This window comes from Taeniopygia guttata, chromosome 4A (assembly GCF_048771995.1).
Source record: "Taeniopygia guttata chromosome 4A, bTaeGut7.mat, whole genome shotgun sequence".
Taxonomy (NCBI): Eukaryota; Metazoa; Chordata; class Aves; order Passeriformes; family Estrildidae; genus Taeniopygia; species Taeniopygia guttata.
Genome location: NC_133029.1, coordinates 15,772,611 through 15,796,637, shown reverse-complemented (window position 1 = coordinate 15,796,637; position 24,027 = coordinate 15,772,611). Strand labels below are relative to the sequence as shown.

Genomic DNA, 24,027 nt, shown 5'->3' with positions numbered 1-24,027 from the left:
TAGCTGCAAATCTCAATGAGGGATGTGAAAAAATGCTTTCAAGTGCAAACCAGCTTTTTGAGATGTACAACAGCGTGGTCTTACTGCAAACCTTACAAAGCTGTTCCTACCTTTCCATTTTTGAGGCGTCCAGAAGAGACAATCCTCGAGACGTGCACCTGGAAGGGCCTGCACTCCGTGCTGCAGTCAAACTCTTCCACTCTGTCCATGACCTCCACAGAGTTTTGTTCCACAAATGAAGTGCTTCCCCGCTTTTTCATGCGCCCGCCAGGCTGTTCCAAACCCTGCCTTTTCACTGTGGAACACTTTAAGAAAGTCACTACAGAAAAGTCCATGTCAGCAACTGCGGAACAGCCCATGTCCGCAGCATCCAGAATGTTCTCAGGAATGTCGTGAGAAGGTGGCAGGTCCCTGCCCGTGACCTGACTCTTCTCCAGACTACTGACAGTGTCTTGGATCTCTCCAGTCAGAGCTGCCTGGGGAAGGTGGATCAGAGCCTCAGGTGCTGCAGAGAAGTCACCACTGGCAGCTGGGGAATGGTCCAAGTCCACAGAACCCAGCTTATGCACAGGAAGATCAGGAGAAGGTGGCACATCCCTGCCCACAACCTGTGATATCTCTGGAGTACTGCCCAAGTCCTGAATCCCCAGCTCACCTCCTGACTGCAAAGGCAGCTCAGGGTTTCTCAAGTCCTGATTATCCAGTTCTGTCCTTGAAATTTCCTGAGCTGCAGCTGGAGATGGATCCATGTCTTTAGCAATCACTGGGGCACAAGCCACGTCCTCAGTATCAAGTTCAGTCAGTGATGTCTGTGGAAGGTGGGCCTGAGCCTCAGTCACTGCAGGAAAGGCACCATCAGCAGCTGGAGAGCAGCCCAGGCCTGCAGCATCCAGATTACTGACAGGAAGATCAGGAGAAGGTGCCAGGTCCCTGCCCACGACCCTCTCCAGGGTACTGCCAGTGTCTTGAAACTCCAGCTCACTTGCAGACAAGTTTTGCAAAAGCAGCTCGGGATTTCTCAAGTCCTGATTATCCAGTTCTGTCTCTGAAAGCTCCTGAGCAACTGCTGGAGAGGGATCCATGTCTTTAGCAACCACTGGGGCACAAGCCACATCCCCAGAATCAAATTTAGTTGGTGATGCCTGTGGAAGGTGAGTCTGCAATTCAGTTTCTGCAGAAAAGTCCCTGCTGCCAGCTGGAGAACAGCCCAGGTCCACAGTATCCAGACTATTCACAGGAAGATCATGAGAGGGTGGCAGGTCCCTGGACATGACCTGGGTCTTCTCTGGAGTAGTGCCCAAGTCCTCAATTGGCTCAGCCAAAGTTGTCTGTGGAAGTTCAATCAGATCCTCAGAAGGGTCTTTGCTGTTCAGCTCAGTGAAAGAGCCATCTGCAAGCTCTGCCAGCTGGGACATGGATGGTTCTGGCCCAAAGGGAGAAGGTGAGGTTTCATTAAGCCTGTCATTGCCACTGTCCAGGCCAGAGGAACCAACGCCTTTGAGCCCGTCTGCAGTTCTGCAGTGCTGCACGGGCTCCTTCCCCGCCAAACTCTCAAAGCTCAGGTTCTCCCACGTGCCTGAATCCGGGGACTGCAGACAGGCTCCCACCGTGCAGAAGGCCTTTGCATTCTCATTCTCAATAACCAAGCCCTCTTTGGGGGAGGCAACATCCTGCCTGCGGCCCCGGAAACTGCGCTGAGGCCTCTTCTCATCGGGGGAGAACGCCCTGGAGGAGCCCCGCAGCCGCCGAGCCGCCTCGGCCACGCTGCTTAAGAACCTCACAACGCCCCCAAAGTGAGTGGCTTTGGCAGCACCGTTTGATTTTTTCCGCTGGCTGAGATTTTCCTCACATCTCGTATCAAAGTCAAAGTAAGAAGCGGAATGATCAGTTGTATTTTCTAAGTTCTGGAAATTGGTTTCAGCCCTTTGATCTGCAAGCTTTGAATTATCTTTGCTAGCTAATGAAATTCCTTTCAGATAGCTCCAGACATCAGAGCTCCTTCCTCGCCTGCTGTCCTGTGGGAGCACAGCACACCTCTTTTGATTGTCCCCTTCTGTAATTGCAGGACTCTTAATGTGTTCAAAATTCAAAGACTCGCTCTTCCTGGCCGGTATTCTGTGGCTGTTACCATCATTATCCTCACCGTGTAATCTGCCACTGATATCCCTGAGACATTTACTTTCAGTGGCATCGAGTTCAGGAATGCTGATGTTCAGCTCTATGTCCTCAAAAGAAGAGTCCAAATCCTCGATGTACCCCGCGTAGGAGTGGCGGGAGGGCCTCCGGCCATCGCCCAGCCTCCTGACCCTGTAGACAGCTCTCTGCCCACTGCCAGGAAGCTCCTCCTCAGGGTCACACACGTCCTGCACTCTGGAGCCTCTCAAATCCACGTTCTTGGGTGTCCTGGAGGATCTTCCCTTTTTTGATGAGCGTACCCTGTCCATGAAGGATGGCTTTTTTAATTCTGAGACCTCAGAGGTAACTCCCAGCAGAATCATGGACTGGGGCCTGTCTTTATTTGTAGAGAGTCCTTTCCTTCGTCTGACGAAATTCCAGATCCGGCTGCCCTTGGTTGTCTTCTTATACCTGTGTGTTTCCTCCTGCTCGCTGGAGACTGCGTCGCCAGAGGCGCAGTGCTCAGCACCACAGGCCTCCAAGGCATCAGTGCTCCCTCCCTCCATGTTTCCTTGGAAAATCCTGTTGGCACATCCATTGGGAATGCTCATGGAAGCAGTACGCTGGAGGCCCTCTAGAACTTCCATCGCCCTGGCTCACAGGCTGGTTCCAGTAGTCACGAATGCATGGTCCTCAGATTGCTTTCTTCACAAGACTTTAAGGGAAAAGAACAAAGGAATGCAATTAGAGCAGAAAACTTTTAGAAGACACATTTCTTACAGCATCACAAGTCAAACCTTATCCCAGTGGTGGTGGTGGTTTTCCCCATTGGTTCCAGGGACGCTGAAATTTTGCTTCCAAGCCATATAAATGTTAAAGCTACTTAAATCTGCTTTAAATGACTGAACGTTTAGTGACCACAAATAAACTTCCTGCACTAATAAAGCTACCACAAAGTATGTTCAGAATCCCATGAATTACATCTTCGCTTTGCATGTCACAGAGACTTGAAATTCATCAGAGTTCATGGCAGAGAAGAGAGAGGAAATTCCAATGAGTGCCCCTGCACATGTCACTGTCATCTCCACCATCCCCATCTGCCAGGATCTGGCACCATGCTCCCAATAGCTCGGTCTCTCCAGGCAGTCATTCAAAGAAAAGTCAGGATGAGCCTTTTCCTGGAAGCAATGCAACTCTAAAATACTACAACATCAGAAAACTCATGGAATATCCAAGCCAGGTTTTTCATACAGTAGTGATAGCACCAGCATGGGAATCCCTCCTGGCATTGGTCTGCTCAATGAAAGCTGCTTGGCCACCACTCAACACTACAAAAAATGTGTTCCCCTCAAGTGAGTTCCAGTGGACAGGATTAAAAATACAGTTCCCCCATCCGGAGCAGCAATGGAAACCACTCTGAAGCAGCTGTGGGAATACAGCTGAACTCCTGCTCAGCTCCTAAAGCTTCCCTTCCACTGGAATACATCTGCCCTGTCTCGGTATTACAGCTTCCTGGGGATGGATCTCATGGTCCTGGGTTTGCTGTCTAGAAAGCTGAACTACAAGCCAGGCACTCAACAGGGTTAAATTCCCTCAATTTCCAATCCTACTCTCAGGAGGAAGAAGAGAGAAATAGTGAGCCCCCAAGACATGGATTTGACAATGGAGAAACTCTCCACTTTCTCTCAAGCAGCAGGAGAGCCACACTAGCGATGTGAATAGGCCCCATATCTACTAAAGACATTTAAATTTGCTATTTCCTTTAAAACTAAAGTTATTCATGCAGCAGCTACTGCCCTGGGCATCTCATGACCCTTGCATTCAGTAAGTCTGTTTCTACCTTGCCACCATGTCTGCCTCAACAAGCCATGAGACCCCCACAGATGGCAGAGGCAGCACAGAAGCAGAGCACAGCCAGCAGAAACAACCAGCATCCCTCTTTTTCACGAACAACAGTCATCTGGCTTTCCAAGAACCCTGCCACAGGGGTTGTGCCAAGCATTTTTGGCACCAGCTGTGCTTAGGGTAGCAGAAATGAGTGTTTGCTACTGTGGTGGGCTGCCAGATGTCCACTCACTGTGCTGCCCAACCAAGGCAAGGGGGGAAATAAGGAGGAAAAAGCTGATGGGCTGCTATAAAAATACAGCGATCCCTTTCCAATCCCTGTCCGTTTGATTTACTGCCAACTGATCTGGATAATGAGAAACAAAGATAAAACTAACACAATGTCTTACCCCCACCCACCATGGCTCAACTTTCCCATCTTCTGGGGGATCTACCTCACACCAAGGGGTGCAGAAGGATGGGGAATTGGGAGAGGTACAGTTGGGACATGATGGTTGTCCTTCCTTCCCACACTCATCCCAGGCTCCCATGGGGCCTTCACAGGCCCCGGCTCCTCTCAGGAGAACCTGCTCCTGTCTGGGGCCTCCACTGGTTACAATTTTTGCCAGGAATCAGCTCCACCGGGTGCGATTCCTACCAGGAAAATCTCCCTGCTCCTGCACAGAGCTTCCAGAGGTCCCATTCCTGCGTTGTGGAGCCATCACAGGTCCCACTCCTGTCAGGAGAACGTGCTGGGGGCTGCACAGGTCACAGCTCCTGCCAGGGATCACCCCCTCTTCAGCACCTCATCCTCACCATCTTCACCGGCCTCAGTGCTCACAGAGCTGCTTCTCACCCTTTTTTATCCCCCCTTCACGCATCCTGGCCATTTTACCCTTTATTAATCACATGAGGTGCTGCCAGTGCTGCAGCTGGCTCTGCTCTGGCTGTGGTGGAGATGCTGGTGGCACTGCCTGTGCCCAACACCCCATGGTGGCACAGCCTAAATGTGCCCTGCCAAATACACCCCATGGTGGCACAGCCTAAATGTGCCCTGCCAAATACTCCCCATGGTGGAACAGCCTAAATGTGCCCTGCCAAATACTCCCCATGGTGGCACAGCCTAAATGGGCACTGCCAAATACACCCCATGGTGACACAGCCAAAATGGGCATTGCCAAATACACCCCACGGTGACACTTCCTGATGGAATACAGCCAAGTACACCCCAAAATTAAACAAGCTGATACTATAGAGTCAAATACACCCCACACTCACACAGCCTAAATGTGCACTGCCAAATACATCCCAGAGCTACACAGCACCACTGGATGCAGCCAAATATACCCCACAGTTACATATCCTGATGGAATACTGCCAAATACACCCCACAGTTACATATCCTGATGGAATACTGCCAAATACACCTCACAGTGACACAGCCTAAATGGGCACTGCCAAATACACCCCACAGCTGCACAGCATCACTGGATACAGCCAAACATGCCCTACAACTTCACACCCTAAATGTACATTGCCAAATACAGCCCACAGTTGCACAGCCTAAATGTTCACTACCAAATACACCCCATTAGTTACACATCCTGAATGAATACAGCCAAATATACCCCACAATTACACATCCTGAATGAATACAGCCAAATACACCCCACAATTACACATCCTGAATGTGCTCTGCCAAAAACACCCCACAGCTCCACAGCACCACTGGATACAGCCAAACATGCCCTACAATTACAGATCCTAAACACCCACTGCCAGATACACCCCACAGCTCCCCAGCCCAGCCACCACTGCCCCACACCCCATGCAGTCACAGAGCTCAGTGGGTACCTCCAGTTACACCCCAGTTACCCAGCCCAAGCCCAGTGCTGATGCTCCACACGCTGCCCCACTCTGATCTAGCTGTCTCTTTACTCATCCTCTTGTTCCCAGCACCATGGAGGTTTTCAGAAAGAACCTCCTTTCCCAAGCACTTTTGGGGCCTCAGCACCACCTGCCTCCATTTAAACCCTGTAAAAGAAATTCACGTGGGAGCTGTGCTGTCATGGGTCCCTGCAGAGACCACAGAAGCTTTTGTTCCCAAAAAACCAAGGGTTGAGCAGGACAGTTCCTCCATCTGGTGCCTGAGGAGACCAGCTCCTCATTTCTCAGACTCACTTTGGGATGTGAGTTATTCCCAGACATTCCTGCTGCAACTTAAAGACTCACACATTGGAATGGGTTGGAAGGAGTGGAGGGGGAAAAAAGAGTACTTTAGTCTTTTTAAGTCGTGCAGCCAACTGGCAGCAAAAGACAGAAATCACAAACAGTCCTTGTTTTTTGTTTGTTTTCTCTTTCCAGTTTTATGTTTTATTGTTTTTGGCTGGGTGGATCCTGCATGAGGAAAGATGATTCAAAGGGAAGAGGCTTGCCTGTGAAGTCTTTGGAGGGATGCTAGCACAGAGGAGACAGGCTGTTCCTCATGAGCCCATAAAAAGGGACAGAGCCTGCACAGCCCTCCCCATAGAAGCAACAGAATCCAGAATCACAGGGCACATGGGTGGCTTTAAAATTAAATAAGGGGTGGTTGTATTATTTTTTTAAAACAGCTTTAAAGCAGATGTAAATTAGAGCTGCCACCATGAAGCCAGACCCAAGCACCCTTAAGCAGAGAGGAGACCCATTCTGTAACCAGCATTTGGTTCCTCCTCTCCATCTCCCCTTCCACCACAGCCTCACCTGAACCTCTCCTTATCTCCAAAACCACCTTGTTGGTGTTTGAATTCCCCCCAGTCACACCTGCAGAACTGCACACACTGAAACTGATGCCATGAGAGGCTCCTGGAACAGAGGCTGGACAGAGTTAAAGGAATAAAGCAGGGATTTATTAAAAGGCCTTCACAGGATTCACCTTGGGCAGTGCAAGAGCCTGGCTGAGGCTACACCCAAGATGGACCCAAGTCAGGAGTTTTCACACTTTTATAAGTTTTGATCCATTTCCATTTTGGGGTTAATTTCCATTTTGGGGTTAATTGTCCAGTTACAGCTCCAGGTGATGCAGTCCCATCCTCCCAGATTGCTCTCCTCCATTCCCTGTTGTTTGCACTTTTTGGGCCTGAAGCTGCAGCGGTGTCCTTGGTTGTGGGGCTGGAAAAGGATTGTTTTGTGTGACTGAACTGTGAGGAGAACTTGCCAACACTTTCTATGAAGTTCAGAGTTATATCCTAATGCAGTACATAGTCTGGAAAACATGAAAACTAAAACTCAAGGCATTAAAACCAAAGGCTGACCTTGACAGGAGCCAACTCCCAGCACAGCTTCCTCAGTGCCCACAGTCCAGCACTGCCCCTAAGCCAACTCCAGCCCCAGGACTGGCACTGCCTCACCCAGAGCAAACCTCCCACCTGCAAGGCAAATTTCAGCCAGCTTCCTTCAGTCTTCCCTGAGCAGGAGCCAAAATCTGCTCTGCTGCAGTGCCTGCTGGAGCTGCTGAATGCAGCATCCACTGCTGCACAAACACCTGCAGCAGCTGCCTGGGGAAACCTGCACCTCCCACCCACCAGTGCAGGGCAAAGGTGGCTTCACCAACCAAACCACATGGCCTTGGGGGCATTGGGCCCATCATGACAAAACAAAATCTGAGTATGGAGGAAAGCAGCCCCAAGAGTGTCTGATGAACCACTGCTCACCTTTCTGGGGTACAGGGGAAAGAGGCTTTGAAGAAACGCTTTGGGAACAGCTATTAGTCAGAAAACTACACCACTTGTCAACCACATGTTTATTTTTCTCCTCCTTGAGCTGCAGCTGCAGATGTCAAGTCGTAGCAAGTTACCAGCCAGCAGCTGAGCTGGGACTACCATCACTTACAGCAGGGCTTTAACCACAGAAAACACAATTACCTTCCACCTCTTCCACTGCCCTCAGATGACCTGAGCCTACGGAGGGTGGCTCAGCCAGGTCTGGAGACCAAAGGCTCATGTGTTTGCTCTCCAAAACACACAGAATCTCACCTGGAGGGGAAGATGGTTTTATAAAACTCCAGCTATCAAGCAAATGCTGCCTACAGCTCCAGTGTACAGTGGGTCCCTGCCTTGCCCTGCTCTTCTCATCACAAAAGCAGCAGCCTGTCATTCTGAAAATTCACTTTCCTTTTCCAGGTCACTGAGGGGGATGAATAAGCTGAGACTAATAAAATCCCCAGCCAAGGGCACCAGGTGTGTTACACAAACATCTGTATCTACAGCCATGATTCCCCCTCCAAATTCTTTCCATATTTTTTGCATTATCCCTATCTTTAAGAAATAGGTGCTCTGTATCTCACTCGTGGTTGCAAAACATTCCCTTGGCAACAGGCTCTTCCTGCATGATACAGGTGGGAGTAAGAGCAATTTTGCTCCTTTTCAGTGTGATTTAGCAGACAGCCAGCAGAAATAACAGCATGGGCCCAGGGAACACCCACTGAAGATGACTGTTCTCATGGACTTAAAGGACACTGAATCAGGCCCAAGCAAGCAGGGCTGTCACAAGCCACCCCTCAGGGAGTGACACTTCCCACGGGCAGTCTCCTGCTGCTGAGCTGCCCTACACAGGTAATCCACAAGCAGAGCAAAACCAGGCTCTTTAACCAGGCTAAACCACGACACCAGGTCCAAAGGCAGCAGGGTAGCAAGACCTACTAAAAAGGAAGCATCGATTAGGAAACTAGGATTAGCCTGATCCAGGCTGAGTTTTCTCAAGAAACCCTGATGATGGAAAGAAATTGCTCATTTAACAGCACACAGTTCAGGCTGTTTGCCAGGCAGGCACCACATAGGCCCCAAAATCTTCAGATCACTGCAGATTTTGGGCAACAAACAGAACGTATTTTTATAAGATATAAATATATAAAAATATATTTAAAAAATATATTTAGTGCTCTGAATCACCAGGAGGGTACTGGCAGAGGCTGCCCAGAGCAGCTGTGGCTGCCCCCGGATCCCCTGGCAGTCCAAGGCCAGGCTGGACATTGGGGCTTGGAGCAACCTGGGACAGTGGAAGGTGTCCCTGCCCACGGCAGAGGGTGGAACAAGAAGATTTCAAAGGTTCCTCCCAACCCAAACCATTCTGTGCTTCCAGGATCCCTTGGTGTTGTGGGATTCTGGAGCATGCATATTCCAGGTTCCAGGCAAATTGTAAATCCCTTTTATCAAGTGACCCGAAAGAACTATTTTGACTGGGGCCCTGAGAAACAACAAACCTTTGAAGGGAACAAAGAGGAAATTGGTGGTGGGGTTGCCCTTGGGGCAGCCTAGACAGGATCACTGCCAGACACTGCTCTCCACCACAGAGCCTGGCTCAGAGCACCTGGAGAGACCTAAGCTCGTCCTGGAAGGTTTTGGAGCCAGAGGCAGAGAGGGTCTGAGGCTCACTGCACCCCATGAGCAAAGGAGAAGATGGGGTCTCAAACAATGTCAGAATAGTCAGTAGAAAAGCCCAGCTCCTCCTGGCACTGTGACAACCTGTGCTGCGCTGGATGCTCCAAGGACAGGATTTGCACTCACTGTGGAGCACCGACTCCAGACACCCCTCCAAGGCTCTCCATCCCTCTCCTCTCACCTCTCAGCAGTGCTAAATTTGCTTCCAAAGCCAGTGTCCCCCCCAGCACCACAGGGCTGGCCCAGGCGCCGACAGCCTCGCCGGGCGCTGCCGGAGCTGGAATGCACGAGGGCCCCGGGGACACGATCTTCCACTCGGCTCTTCCTCTGCAGGATCCAAAATAACAAACAAGAAGGAGCCTTTGGCCATTGTTTTTCGGGGAAGGGGGGTGACAGGGAGAGGGCACGCGGCGCAGCCTGCCAGAAGGCATGGCTGAGCTGAGGAAGTCCTGCCTGGGCTTCGCTGTATCCGCTCCTCTCCAGGAGGGGCGGGGGGAGTCAGGAAGGAGAGAAAATAGAGAACAAATGATCATATAACCCTTGAGAGAAACCTGTCTGCTCTCGGGGAGCGTATTTAGCCCAAGCATGCAGCGCCTCTTGCTATACAAAAGAAAAAGAGGAAAGAAAACCCCGCCAGTTCTTCCGTTACCATGTTCTACCACTGAAAAAAAATGGGAGGAAACAGATGTTAAGCTCTCCAGCGTCAGGAAATTATCTCTTTCATGGGGGTACAGTTACTTCAGTGTATTTAGGTCAAACAAATAGGGAGAGAATCGTGACTTCTCCCCCTTTCTGTTTATGTCTCCGCAGACGTTTCAGACTTGCTGGGTGCCGCATCCAAGGACCAAGGGCAGAGCTGTGTTTGCTCACAGAGCACACCCTGAGGATGCAGCCCGATATCAAGTCCCTGCCCACCTGGCAGATCCCTGCCAGCAGATCCCCACCTCACAAACCAATGCAGCCCCTACAGAAATCCAGCATCCTCTGCCTCTGGGTCAAGGAGGACGGTTTGCTGCTGGGCCCCAGCCAGGCATGGCAGCACTGCAGCTTGATTGTTCATTTATTTCAACAGAGGTGGAAGGAGAGACCTGGGTGAAACATCTGCAAAAGGGATCTCCAGGCCATCAGCGAGCGCAGTTACGACTTTCCGGCACTGGGCTCCCCAAGGAGCGCGGGGCCGGTGCCCATAGGAAGCGACCAGAGAATTGAACCAGCATTTCACATGCTCTGCAAAATCCCTTCCACAGGAAGCTAAACCCCTCCATTAGGAGCAGAAGAAAGCAGAGGAGCATCTGAATCCCTTCCCAGTCAGGAGTGGACAGACATTATCAAACACTTGAGTTTTAGAATCACAGAATCATTAAAGTTTAGATAAAACCTCCAAGATCAATTCCACTGACCACTAAACCACATCCTCAAATGTCACATCCACACACTTTTTAAATATATTCCCAGGAACGGCAACTTCACCACTTGCCAGCGGCAGAAGTGACCCTGCAGCAATGGTCTGCTCCATCACTGAGGGCAGACTAGCAGACAAGATAACCCCAGGCAAACACAACACATTCCCTGTGGCAGCAGCATCTGCCCTACATGGTTTGCACTGGTTTAAGCCAAAGCTTTTACAGTCCTGGATCTGCATTTGTGCTCCTGCTAATTCAATCTTCAGCAGGCAGACGGATGGATGCACAGACTGATAGCTCCAGCCCTGTATTTGTAAGGACGGAACTCAAAACTTCAGCCTGAGTAAATCAGTTCACTCATGTAAAATTTAAACATTACTTCCTTCCCATTTCAGGGAGCTTTAGAGTTTGTGAGATGGCTAAACACAATGAAATTAGAGCAGGAGACTCATTTTGCCTGCAGCCAAGGGAGAGAGAATTGCTCCACTGCATCTGTCAGACAAACTGGGCCGGTGCTGGTGCTGCCAGGCTGGGAGCAGCTCACTGCAAACACCACAGCTCCACACTGGAGTGCTCCTGGCACTGCAGGGAGGTGCCAGGCAGCTGAACAGGGCACCAGCCCTGGGCTCTGCAGCACACGGAGCACTAAAACCTTACACCAAGCCAGAATCAGCTTTATACACACAGGGAAGGAGAGAGCCAGCACCCAGCTCCTTGTGCAAAGCTGAGCAGACACTCCAGATAAAAACACAGAGATATAAAATCCCTGAAATACAACTGGAATGAAATAATGAACAACAGATCAGCTCTTGCTGAAGGTGGATTTCAGACCAAGCCTCTCACAAAGCCCACACACCTCTGGCACTGCACCTGTGCTAAATGTTCCTCCACAGCCACACTGCTGCTCCAGGAACTGCAGATGCAGATTCACCCTCTGCCCACTGAGCCACAGCAGCAGCACCCTCCACATCCCCCCTTTTTGGCAATTCTAAATTCTTCTGCTCTACAGGAAATAAACCTGAGGTGAGTCCTGAAGAGATCCAAAAGGATCCTCTGGTACTGGCACCCAGGATGGACAGGGACCCCCAGGAAAAGGAGGGAGGTGGAGTCATCTGCCAGCACAAGGTTGGTTTGATGCACAATAGCTGTTTCCCCAACTTCTCCAGCTATTTGGCACCAACTGTCACCATCCTAATACCAAAATATCTGCCATTACATGTAGATTATTTAAACTGTTCAGTAGTCAACTGAAAGTAGTTAATTATATGTAAGAACATTTAATTACTATCCAGTAGCAGCAGTAGGTACTTTAATATCATAGTGATGAGCCAAAACACAATGGAACAGGCAGACTCAGGGGTCTACACCCATCCACACCCCATTAATGTCAGCTGAACAACACTGAACCACTGGCTGCCATCCTTTGGGAAACAACAACTTCATGGTGCTGTGACATTACTCTGCATTCCCAATTGGTCAGTTTGGTAGGGACGCCTCAGGAACTTCACATCTGTGACATTTCTTAAAAATCCTTGCCTTCTCCACAAATCCCTAAGAAGAAAGCATGGTCTGAACATCAGAGCAGAAATCAGTAGCCAGCGTTTAATTGTTTATATCTTGAGACAAAGATAGTGTCTAAATAATTGTCTATTGTATCCCAGAGACAGCACAGGAAAGCTCTTCCCCTCGCTGGGAGCCTGCAGGTCACACATGCTTCTGCCATAACATTTGCTATAAATAATCCTCGCTGAGCCCAGCTAGGTACAGAGCAAGGCAGCACTGTGCTCCTATCGGTATCAGCCATTAGCCCTCCCCAGAGAGTGCATATCCTACCCTATTGTTCCTGCTTAAATGTTTGAAAGAATTATTTTTTCCTTGCTTCTTTTGTTTGGGGAGTTTATTTATATTTCCTCTTTGACATGGAATTACTACTAGAAGAAAGGAGTGCCACCTTACATAGCAGCCCGCCGATGCCAGCGCTGAGACGAGGGGCACAGGGGCACGTTTGGAGGACACTGCCATAGTTACAGACCTCCCAGTCTGGGATTCTGTGCTAATGTAGGTTCAGCACATTCAGATCAGGATTAGAAACAAAGAGCTGGGTGCCAACACCAGCCCCAAATTCACAAGCAGAGACTCAGAGCACAGGCAGCAACCCGTTCTGCTCAAACATTTTCAAGGATTATTGCAGGTTACATTTCAGCAGGTTACTCAGCAACTCCCTGATGTGGCCCTGGTGATGTCAAAGAACACCTCACCTCTACTTCATTGTCTCACTTCCAGCCTTATTTCTACCTCCAAGCAGATCCCAAGATCTGTTCCTCTCAGGCAGCTGCATGGGTGGAATTTACCCCTGTCCTCCTTTTCCTCAGAGCAGTTGAACACAACCATACAAGCACAGGGCTTGATTCTCAACTCCCCAAGTATCTCATTGTGGAAAACACACCTCATCCAGCACAGCTTTTTGACTACAAGGTGAGGTATCTCCCTGCCCTGCTTTGAGATTGGTGACAAAGTCTCACTTTAGAGCCCTGGGTATCAAGTGTACAAGTGACTTTGCCCTCAGCAGCACACAATTCCTTGAAGAGACTTCTACACTGTTTTTCCACAAAATCAATCCAGTTTCTGGCTGTTGGAAGGTCTGATGTCCCAAACAGGCCAATGCCACCTGCTGTGTCCCTGTCCATTGCAGCATGCTGGAATATCCAGCTCAGGAAGGCCAGTAGCTTTGCACTAAATTGCCTTTAAGCACATGAAAGAACCACTCTGGTGTTTCCAGCAAACCACAGTGACTGCCACGTGCCTGGCCTGCTCTCAGGCTGGGGCTTTTCACCCCAGAAAGGCATTTTTAGGAGTCACACAGGGAACTTTTAGTAGTTTGACACCTGCCTGTACCTTACTTTTCCCTCACAAGGCTGGTGCAGAACGCTCCAAAGTCACAAGGTGCCTCCTTACACAGGTTGACACTTTTCTGCTGCTCTCCCCCTCAACAGCAACAACCAAAACTCACCCTTACCTGCATCCAGAGGCACTGCACACCAGCCAGCAGCACACGCCGAGCCCAGGCTGGCACACAGCGATGCCCTGCAGAAACTACAGGGGGTGGGGGATGCTGCTGCCTCTGAGCTATCCTGCATTTGTGCAGCCCAGCTGTTCCTCATCTCCTAACCCAAGGCTTCAAATCCACAGTTCATCAAGGCCAGCCCAGCAGGACAATCCCACAGGGACACTAAAGCAGCCAAGGTGAAGGGATGGGGAGCACAGCCCCTGCCTGGCCATCCCTGGCCCCAGCACGGCTTTGACCTGCCAAAGAGGCTGTCAGCTCCCATTGCTCACGCTCCAGGGAGCCAACACTGCATCCAATTAGCATCACTGCTGATGAGCTTCTCATCTCCTGCCCCTGCCCTAGGGATGAGGCTGAGCAGGCACGGGTGGCCTCATAGCTGTGTCTCCCCTGCCTGCCCACCCTGCTCTCCCCAAGGGTGCTCACCCCTTTTTATTAGGGATCAAAACTCAGCAGAACAGGAGCAGCTAAAGGGTCCTTTTGTCCTTGTTTATGGAACAAGCCCTGAATCTTTTTACAAGGAGCTGGGGGTTGTGTTTTGAGTATTAGGCACCTTTCTGTTTCACCCTTTTCTGTCTTCTGCATATTCTACAGTCACTTCAATGACTCCTTTTCAACAGCAAACAAATTTATTGCCATGTGTGGCAAAGGTCTATACAAAAGCCACAAGCAGGGGAGGACAGGGCCAGTCACCCAGAAAGTGCCCATCCCCTCTGAGCTGCAGACCCAAGGATGAGCCCGGCACACCTGCAGCTTCACCCAGGCTTTAAAACACAAATAGTTTGGGAACATGTGCAGGCAATATCTAGTTTCTGCAGGAAATTGCACAGCGTGGATATCCAAACATTGCCACCAAGCAAAAAAACAACATCTCGATTTGCCAGCTCATGTCACACAAACCTAAATTCTTTCTAGGAGACAGAGTTCAGCCAATGCTGAGCAGCAGTGATACACTTCCACAGCTCTGGAAAGCCCTGGAGCTGCACAGCAGCCAGGCATGAGGCTGCAAATCCTTAGAAAAGACAAGGATATGAGTTCTGCAAGGATGTGCCCCCTGAGGAGGGTGCAGTGAGCCAGGGCACCCCAGCTCGTGTTTCCTCAGTGCTGGGTTTCCAACCCTGCTCAGCTGCTGCAGGAACTCCCACGCAGGCTCCACGTGCCTGCACAGGCAGGGCAGGACCAGCCCAGCTCCCAGGAGCTCCCCAGCATCCACAAAACCTGCTCAGCTCTCTGCATGTCCCCCCAGAGCTGTGCCTTTCTGCAGCTGGAGCACCAAGGCAGAACCCCCTTGGCTTCCAGGCCGTGTGCTGGATCTCTGCTACGTGCTGACACATTTCCTTCCCGTAGTAAAATCACCTCCCATCCATAGGCTCCAGGGCTGCCTGCAAACCCAGACCTTTAAGGAGCCAATCCTTCCTGCCCAGCCCCTGGAGAAGCAGCAGAAGTGCATTCTGAGCTGTGGTCATACCCAGCCCTGTGGCACACGGGCTGCAAAATGCCTCAGGACAGTGGGGTGAAGGCAGCAAATATTCTGACAGGTGACTGGTCCCAGTGACAGCACCTTCCCAAAACCACTGTGATTCACAGCTCACGTCAGCAGTGTGGAAAAAGTGACCCCTTCTTCCTTCAGAGGAAACAACAGACGTGCTTCACAAAAGAAAACATTAAAGAATAAGGTCTTGTCCAGCAGAAAGCCTGAGCAAAACTCAATTCCCACAGAAGCAGAGGGATCTTCCATTGACTTTAATCCCTCTTTTTCTTGTCTGTCCTTAATTCACTCACCCTCTCCCCCAGAGGAGCAGGCAGTGAGTGCCAGCCCAGCAGTGGCACTTGCAGAACAGCTGCTGTTTCACAACTACCTGCAGCAAGAAAATCAAGAAACCTGACAGAGCATGCCAGAAATAATCTCCCTGAAAGACAGAGCAACTGGGAAGGGCTGCAAGGAGCCAGCCCTGGCACAGGGCAGGGGAGGGCTTCAGTCCTGCCTGTGGACACAGAAACACAGGTCAGGCAGAGACCCTCTGCCCCACAGCCCCCAGGGGGTGACAGCACGGGTCCAGCAGGGCAGAAAGGAGAAGGAATGAAGTACCCAGTGAAAATCAGTGAAACCCACTGAAATCTCTGAGACCCTCACATCCAAGGCATCACCCTTGTTTCATTTGCTCCAAGCCTGGCAGAAGCCTGTGCTGAACCTCCCTCCCAAGCTGCCCCTCCACTGGGGGTACGAGCAGAGAAGGAGCAAAGGAAGAGAGAAATTAATCCAGCCCCTCATCTGGGAGCTGGGTTATATGGTGATTTTGGTTGTCCTATGCAAGGCCAGGAGTGATCCTTGGGGGGTCCTTTCCAACTCAGGAACACAAAGTTCTGACCCATCTCTACAGCAATGCAGCTTCACAGCCACCAGACCAAACCCAACTGTTATTTATCCAGCTTAAAATGTGGATCCCCACACCTCCACAATTAGAAATGACAATTTAAGTGAGGCTGAGCCTCAGCCCTCCCAGCAGCAAAAGAGCAGATCAACAGCAGGCTCTGCAGAAGATCCTGTCCCAGACTGTAGCTTCTCTAGAGACGCCCCTGCACACTCAGGAAATGCCCCCAGACACCCCCAATCCAGCCCCCTCCCAGTGATGCCTCGTCAAGGCTGACCTAGAGCAGAGGCTGGACAGAGCTAAAGAATCAAGCAGGGATTTACTAAAAGGCCTCAATGGATCCACCTTGGGCAGCACCAGAGCCCAGCCAGGGCTGCACCCCAGGTGAACCCAAAATGGTCCCAAAATGCATGAGCGCTCACGGGGTATCTCACTGGGATCAGTTCTGCTCCATTTGTATATTGGAGTTAATTGTCCAATTACAGCTCCAGCCCATTAAGTCCCATCCTGATTGTTTTTCTCTGTTCATTCCACGTTGTTTGTGCTCTTGGGCCTGAGATTTGGATCACCTGTCCTTTGTCCCCAGCTAGAGAAAGAATTGTTTTGTCTCCTACTCTGTGAAGAGATCTCACCATGCCCTAAGATGAAGCCCAGACCCACACACTAAAGCAGCACAGAATCTGAAAAACATAAAAGCTAAAACCTGAGGCATCACCAGGGGGAAAGCTGTGCCTGTAACACCAAAATCAGACTTCCCACTGACGTGTGCCAACATGTATTTAGGTGACGAAACTAAACCCAAATTAGGGATCTCAGTATTCATTCTCCCCATGTGTCATCCTCATTCAGCAGAGGGAATAGAAAGAACCAGGGAAGGTCCTCCAACACCACCTAAATCCATGGCTCCTTCCTGCTTCCAGCCCAAGCTGCACCTCCTTTTGTGTGTTTGAGGGAAGATGGGCAATGCTTTGGCTCTTCTGAGCAGTGCCTCAAGGAGCACCAGAAATCAATCCATGTTGCATGTAGTTGTCCTGCATTCTGCAGTAAAGCTCTTCCCAAATAAAATTCTTCTTTTTCAACTAATTTATTTATTAATTAACACATGCTGTAGCTGTAAATAAAGGTGAGACTTTCCAGGAATCAAAGCAAGGTGCCTAGAAAAATTTCAGAGTAATTATCACACAGTGTTCCAGCCTGAAATCACAGGAATGGACTCCCTGTATACAGACTTTTTTTGTAGCATTGCCCTCATTCTTTATGGGTGCAAAACCCACTGATCAGAGGAGCTTTAAGGGGTATGAACATGCCAGCCTGGATCATGTAACTTCCATATAACTGCTGCTTCCTCCTGTGCTCTGGACAAGGGCAAACCCTTCAGAGCAAGGAGGCAAGAACTTCATTAAGGAGCAATTATGGAGTAATCTGTGTCTTGGAGAAAACTGCTTCTAGCTGTGTCAAACATGGGCTGGGTTAGGTCATTTATTTACTTCTATTTTATACAAATATTTCTACCTAATGCAACTCATTATCTTCACAAAAGTTTATTTAAATACTTGGTTTTAATTATTATGGCAAAAAGTCACAGGGACCAATTACAGACCAAAGAGAGGCCACAGAAGAGTTCCTGCCCTTGGAGAATTTCTCCAAGGCACTGCTGCTGCATCCCAGAGTGAGAAAACACCAACCCCTGCAGGGTCAGAAGCCAAGATTGGGCTCTTGCTGCAGCAGATCCCTTCTGCAGGATCCCTGTTTGCAAGCACCAACTCACTTACACTGTTCCCAGCATCACACCTGGCCAGAGGCACCTGGGGACAGCCCAGCTGAAGAGTTCAGCTCCCTCCTTTTCCTGGCAGAATCCTCATGGCTCAAACATTTGCCTTCATAAGGGACTTTTGTCTCCCCCATTTCTCTCACCCTCCACACCTGAGGTGCTGGGAGAGCCCTGCCACCCCGAGCAGAGGGGCAGCACCTCACCCCATGACTAAGTGACCCTTTTTTTCCTGTTTTCCTTCCTCCCAGCCACCCTCTCTCAGGAGCAGGAGTGCAGCCTGCTCGGCCCAGAGTGGCCGGAGCCCTCCCAGCTCCGTTTGCCACCAGGAACCCGGAATTATTCCCTTATCTTGAGTCAGCACAGCTGATCCAGCACTGCCTGGCACAGGCCCACGCTGCAGCCCTGCAAACCTTCCAGAAGAAGGTGTTCCTGCCCATCCAGGGCCTGGAACAAGATGTTCTTTAAGATCCCTTCCAACCCAAACCATTCTAGGATTCTGTATTTCTGGTGGCTCTGCTTTATATTCAGTTTGTTCATTCAAAACAAATTAAGACCCAAGCAGAAGGGGGTTTAAGATCCACCCCCATACCCATTGGAATATTTAAGGTCTGGCCTTAAAAATCTGCCCTTGCAGGAATGGAAACAAAATGGTGTGACAAAAGGAACCGTCAGCTGAAGGCACCAGGGTTGAGACCTGGGACAGTCCCACAACTCAATCCACATCCAAACACAGCCTCACATTGTCTCAGCTCCCATTTTAACACAAGCCTTGTCTTCAAGCTCTTTGTCCTTCATTAACCACCTCCATGAGCAACTGAAGAGATAATTCATAGGAAATATCATCCAAAATGAACCAGATCCATCTGGCTGTGGAGAGACCCTACACAGACTATACTCAGACATTCCTTAAATCATTTAACTAAATATAACTCTGAAATTTAAGTGGAGGACTGAGGAAAAGACACCCCAGGAACTGCTGCTCAAAGCTCCCAACTCAGAGCAGCAGAGCCCCTGGGAGAAACCAGGTCCCTGCAAAAGGTTCTTATCACTTCTCTAAAACTGGAGCAGCAATAACAGGAAGAAATTGTTTTGGCAGGACTTACACCACATAAAGTCAAGTCATCAGCCAGTGGTGTGTGAAATCTCCCTGGAAAACACAGAGAGACAGAGAACACAGGGTGCAGAGAGCATCCCCCAGGCTCAGCTGGGCTCCCAGGCACCCACCCCAGCCATGCTCAGCATTCCCTCACCATGGGGCCTCACCCACACCATGGGGACAAACTGACCCTGCTGCCATCACCCCCCTGCTGCCATCACCCACACCATGGGGCCACCCTCACCCTGCTGCCATCACCCACACCATGGGGCCACCCTCACCCTGCTGCCATCACCCACACCATGGGGCCATTCTCACCCTGCTGCCATCACCCACACCATGGGGCCACCCTCACCCTGCTGCCATCACCCACACCAAGGGGTCACCCTCACCCTGCTGCCATCACCCACCCCATGCAGCACAGGGCACTCTGTGGAAATGCCAGGACATCACCCCGAGCCCTGCTGCTTGTCCCAGCTTTCCCCGTTATCTGTAAGCAGATGCTCCCAGTGTGACAGCAGAGGGACACGGGGTCTGCTGCTCTCCCAGCTCTCAGAGCCTTTCCCAGCTCCAGTACACAGGGTGGAAGTCCAGTTTAGGACATGCTCTGCACCCAGGAACGTTGTCCAGCTCCCTGCAGCGCAAGGAAGGGATGGGGACATGGTAACAGACCCTGGGTTGCCTGATGGGAAGCGCCCTTCCAGTGCAAACCCAACACTCAAAGACCTGGTGAACACTCTCCTCCTCCTCTCACTCTCAGCTGCAGTGCCGAGCTCAGGCAGGGCCCTGGTGCCACCCCTGCCCCAGCCTGGCCAAAGGAGGCTGGAGGGTGCTGTGGTGGAGCGGCCAAACTCCTCTCCAGAGGCTCTGTGGCCACCACAGGCCAGCAGGATGTGTGACTGCCCCTCAGTGACACAGTCCCGTGCCAGGACAGCCGCTGACATCGCTGCCGTTCTTCCCTCGCACAATAGGCACTCCTCACAGCCACCAGTGACACAAGGCAGCTTTAAACTGATTAATGGCTCTCTCAAACAAGCCCTGAGTGTGCAGGAGGCCCCTGGCAGACAATGCCAGCCCAGTGGCAGCAGGACGGCATCAGCTGGTGCCCTGTGCCAGCGTGAGAGCAGCAGCAGCACAGCCACTGCCAGCGTGGCTTGTTCAGCTGAGGGACACAGGACAGCTGCTGCCAGGCTCCCCGTCCCTCTGCCAGGCACGTGGCAGCACAGAGGCTGCTCGGGTCCCTTTCTGTGCCAGCTCAGCCACCCTGCTCCACAAACCCAGCACAGCCTGCCCAGGGCTCTGCTGGGGCAGGAGCAGCTCAGGCAAAAGCCCTGGGAACCTCCAAGCTGAATTCTGCCCTGGCACGCAGCAGGGCAGGAACGTCACACGTGCAGCTTTGCTCTGTACACCCGCCCTGGGTTGGTGCCTTCCCTCTTTTGGGATGGCAGCCAAAAGGGAATGAAAAACCCGAGGAGGGCAAGCAGCCATCCCTGACAGTCTGGACAACAAAGCTTTCGGATCCTCCTGCTCCTGCCAGCAGCCAAAACATGCCAGGCAGCCTGCAAGGAGCTGTGGCTCACACGGGTGAGTGAGGAGCAGCTTTTGCAACCCACAGAGCCCAGCCTGGGAAAGGCAGCTATCAGTGCCAAGCATCTAAACCACAAAGATTAGCGCAGGGGGAAAGGCAAAGTGAAAGCACACAGGGGCAGAGCAGCTCACTCCATCACCCTGATAAGGAACTGAGGCACTGAGGGTGAACAGGAGGCCTTGGTCACGCCACGGGGCTGTGGCAGGTGAAAACAGAGCTGCCACGTGCTCTGCCTGCCTACACACACCCCGAGAGCCAGGCCTCGTGTGCTGGCATCCCCAAGGCAGCACTTGGTGGGTTCTGTATCCCCCAAATCCTGATTTTACACCCCTCAGGGTGCACCTGTGGCTACACGAGGTGCCCACCATACACCACTCACAAACAGGAGCGGGCTGAGCAGCAAAACGCTGCAAACTGCAACGAAGGACTGTGCCCTGCTCAATCCTCACTCCAAGTTTTCCTTAACCCCGAGGTTTCCCAGGAAAAACCAGAGGGGCGGGTTTGGTCAGAAATGAAGGGATCCGGGCTAAGCGTGAACCCTGCACAAAAGCAGCTCGGAGCTTTGTGCTCCTCCTGCAGCCCTGGCTACCCCACCACATCCTTTCAGCACAGCAAGACACTGGAGGATGTGAGCAAGCCCGAATCCTGCCCTTGCCCCAAACAATAGGCTCCGCAATAATGGTGCAACCAGAATTTCCTGTGCGGCGGCGCGCGCCAGCTCCCGGGAGAAAACACCCTGGGAAAGCTCTGCCACGGGAACACGGCGTCAGGGCAGCTCCTGCCTGTGCTGGGATGCTCCTCTGGCATCAGGGAAAGCACCACAACTGAGCCCAGCCTGGGAAGAAGGGAAAAAACCACACCAGTGGCTTGGAACAGGAGCCATCCAGGCCGGGAATGGCTGTGGATAATCCATGACCGCAGCAGCCTCTTGCAACATCTGGACCTGGCTTTTCTCTCACGGATGTTGCTTATCCTGCAGTGCTTGGGAAAGCAGCACGGAGCAGGCTGGGGTTTGGGAGGCTCGTGGAAATCTCTCCATCTCTCCTGGAAAGATGGCACAGGTGCAGCAAGAACAGAGACTGCAATTGTGGCCAAAATGCTCCAGTGTTGGAGCGTCCGTCTGGAAGGAGGGATCAGCACAGCCCCTCACCCTGAGAAAAGCCAAGGACAAGCTCCTACAGCAAAGCAGGAATGGTGGATGAGCCCAGGCTGGAGCAGGGGAAGAGCACAAGGAGTGCCCTGAGAAGGAAGGAGAAGCAGAGCCAAGGTGTGATGAGCTGGCCACAGCCACCACTCTCCATCACCCTGCACCTCCGAGGGGGACAAAGGAAAGAAACTGGGAGAGAAGTCAAGCCTGGGAAGAAGGGAGGAGTAGCAGGAAGGTGTTTTTATAATCTGGTTTTATTTCTGCATACCTTCCCCATTACTCCAGGAAGGCCATCACTCTGGGTGTGCAGAGAGATCAGCATTTACTGCAGAAGGAGAAAGCTCAGGAAATGGGTGATGGCACCTGAGCCTGGCTTAGCACAATCCTGAACCATTGGGGATGCTCCAGGACCTCCATGAGACCTCCTGGAACGAACACAAGTGGCCAAATTCAGTCCCTTCCTGCTGGATTTAGCACACAGACTGGAACCCAGCAGCTAGTACATCAAGGAGGGAACCAGGAAAACAGAAACATGGTTTCCACCCCATTTCTTCCATCACTCCCCTAATTTGCCTCTGCTTTGCTCTGCCCAGGGCTGAAGAGGGGATGAGGCTCCCACCAAGCCATGGCTGTGGGCAGCAGGGCAGGGCTTTACAAGCAGCCTTTACAACCCCCCCTGGTAAATGCTGAAGGGCAGAGAAAGCCAAGCTTTGATGCCAGGACTAAGGAGGGCTCTGGGATGGGGACAGAAGAGCTAAGGACAGAGATGGTGAGGCTGGAAAGCACACACTGCCTGGGACCCCAAATCCAACACCTCCCTCCCCCCCAAAAAGCCACCCCCCAGAGCCCAGCACAGCTCCTGGTGTGCCTCAGAGAAGGACTGGCTTTACTGGGCAGGACTGGGTCAGGATGAGCAATGGGCAGCTCAGCACCACCTTCCAACAGAGGGGACATGGAGCTGTGGGCTCCACACCCTCTTTCCAGAGAGGAAAAGCAGAGAAACCTCACCAAGAACACCAGAGCTCTCAGAGCTCAACCTACAGCAAGGAACAATTACTGGGAGATTACTGGAAAATACATTTTTAAAGAGTTTCCTCAGAGAAAAAAAAAAATTCAAGGCTACTCCACAGTTTCTTATTTTACCAACTACTTGGAGCCATCAGGCTGCAGTGGGACTGGGAGCTGGCCTCCTTGCACTCAAGCCCTAAATGACCCAAAATTCATTTATTAGTGTTTATTTGCACAAGAATTTTCCCCAAAACTCTGTGGTTCCCTGACACACATCACTGCCTAATCCTCCAGCCAAGCTCACCCTGCCCATCTCCCCGCCACCAAAATCCTGTGATGTTTGTAAAATGCCCCCTTCTGGCAAATTCCAACTCAGGTTTTCAGGTCAGGCGTGCAGATGAAGAAAACTCAGATAAATCTCTCATTTAACGGAAAATTAATCCTGTGTCCTAATGTCAGCACCAAGCCAGAAATAACCTCCTCCCCACAGATATTGCATGCTGGATGCAAGAAGGCCAAACACAACAAACTTTTCATAAAAAACACCTCACAAAAATCCAAGTTGGTGATGCTGATGCCCTGAAACAAGGCTGGCAGGGGGCCATGGGGCAGGACACGTGGTGACATCCCTGGCTCGTGGTGCCACCAGGAACCCGGCCCATGGAGGGGCGGGGGTGGGAGCAGCTCCCACCCATCCTGAGGCAGAGGAATTCTATAAAATCAGCTGATGTCAGTGCAAATATTGGGGAAGTCTTTGGGATCAGCAGACAGAAATACAGCAGCAGGAATACAGGCAGAAGTAACCGCTCCGAGTGGCACTGGGTTGCAGTAATTAACTGTGGGGTTTTCAGCTCCCCAACTCAGATCATTGGGGTGCCCCAGACTATTGCTGAGGCTTAGTAAGGAAAATTGAAAAGCAAATCCATTCTCAGACTTCACCTGGAAGTTTCAGAAGAGCCTGCAAGCTGAAGAGAACAAAAACCCACTGAACAGGATGGCTGAGAGCAATTAGCACTCAGGAAAAGGAGCAGTAACAGCAGGCAGGAGCCTCCGGAACTCAGGAACCAGGATGGGAAGAAATAACCTTTACAACAGGTGTGGGATGAACCAAAAATGGAGCAAAGGACCAGAAATCAACTTGTTGCACCGGTGGCTTTTAGTTCAAGTGTAGTTTCCAGATTCCTCTTTCCAAAGCAGACCTTTCTGCAGCACTTTCAGCTGA

At 51.2% G+C, this 24,027-nt stretch overlaps 1 protein-coding gene across 2 annotated transcripts in view; it reads right to left on the bottom strand.

The window, feature by feature from the left end:
* The window catches only part of ARHGEF9 (Cdc42 guanine nucleotide exchange factor 9), a 201,353-nt gene that overhangs the window by 175,674 nt on the left and 1,652 nt on the right, over window positions 1–24,027 (bottom strand). For both annotated transcript variants that reach the window (XM_072929240.1, XM_072929241.1), the window contains exon 2: window positions 111–2,830. In XM_072929240.1, coding sequence (XP_072785341.1) covers window positions 111–2,762 — 2,652 coding nt within the window. In that variant the 5' untranslated portion in view covers window positions 2,763–2,830. The remainder of the gene's footprint in view (window positions 1–110; window positions 2,831–24,027) is intronic.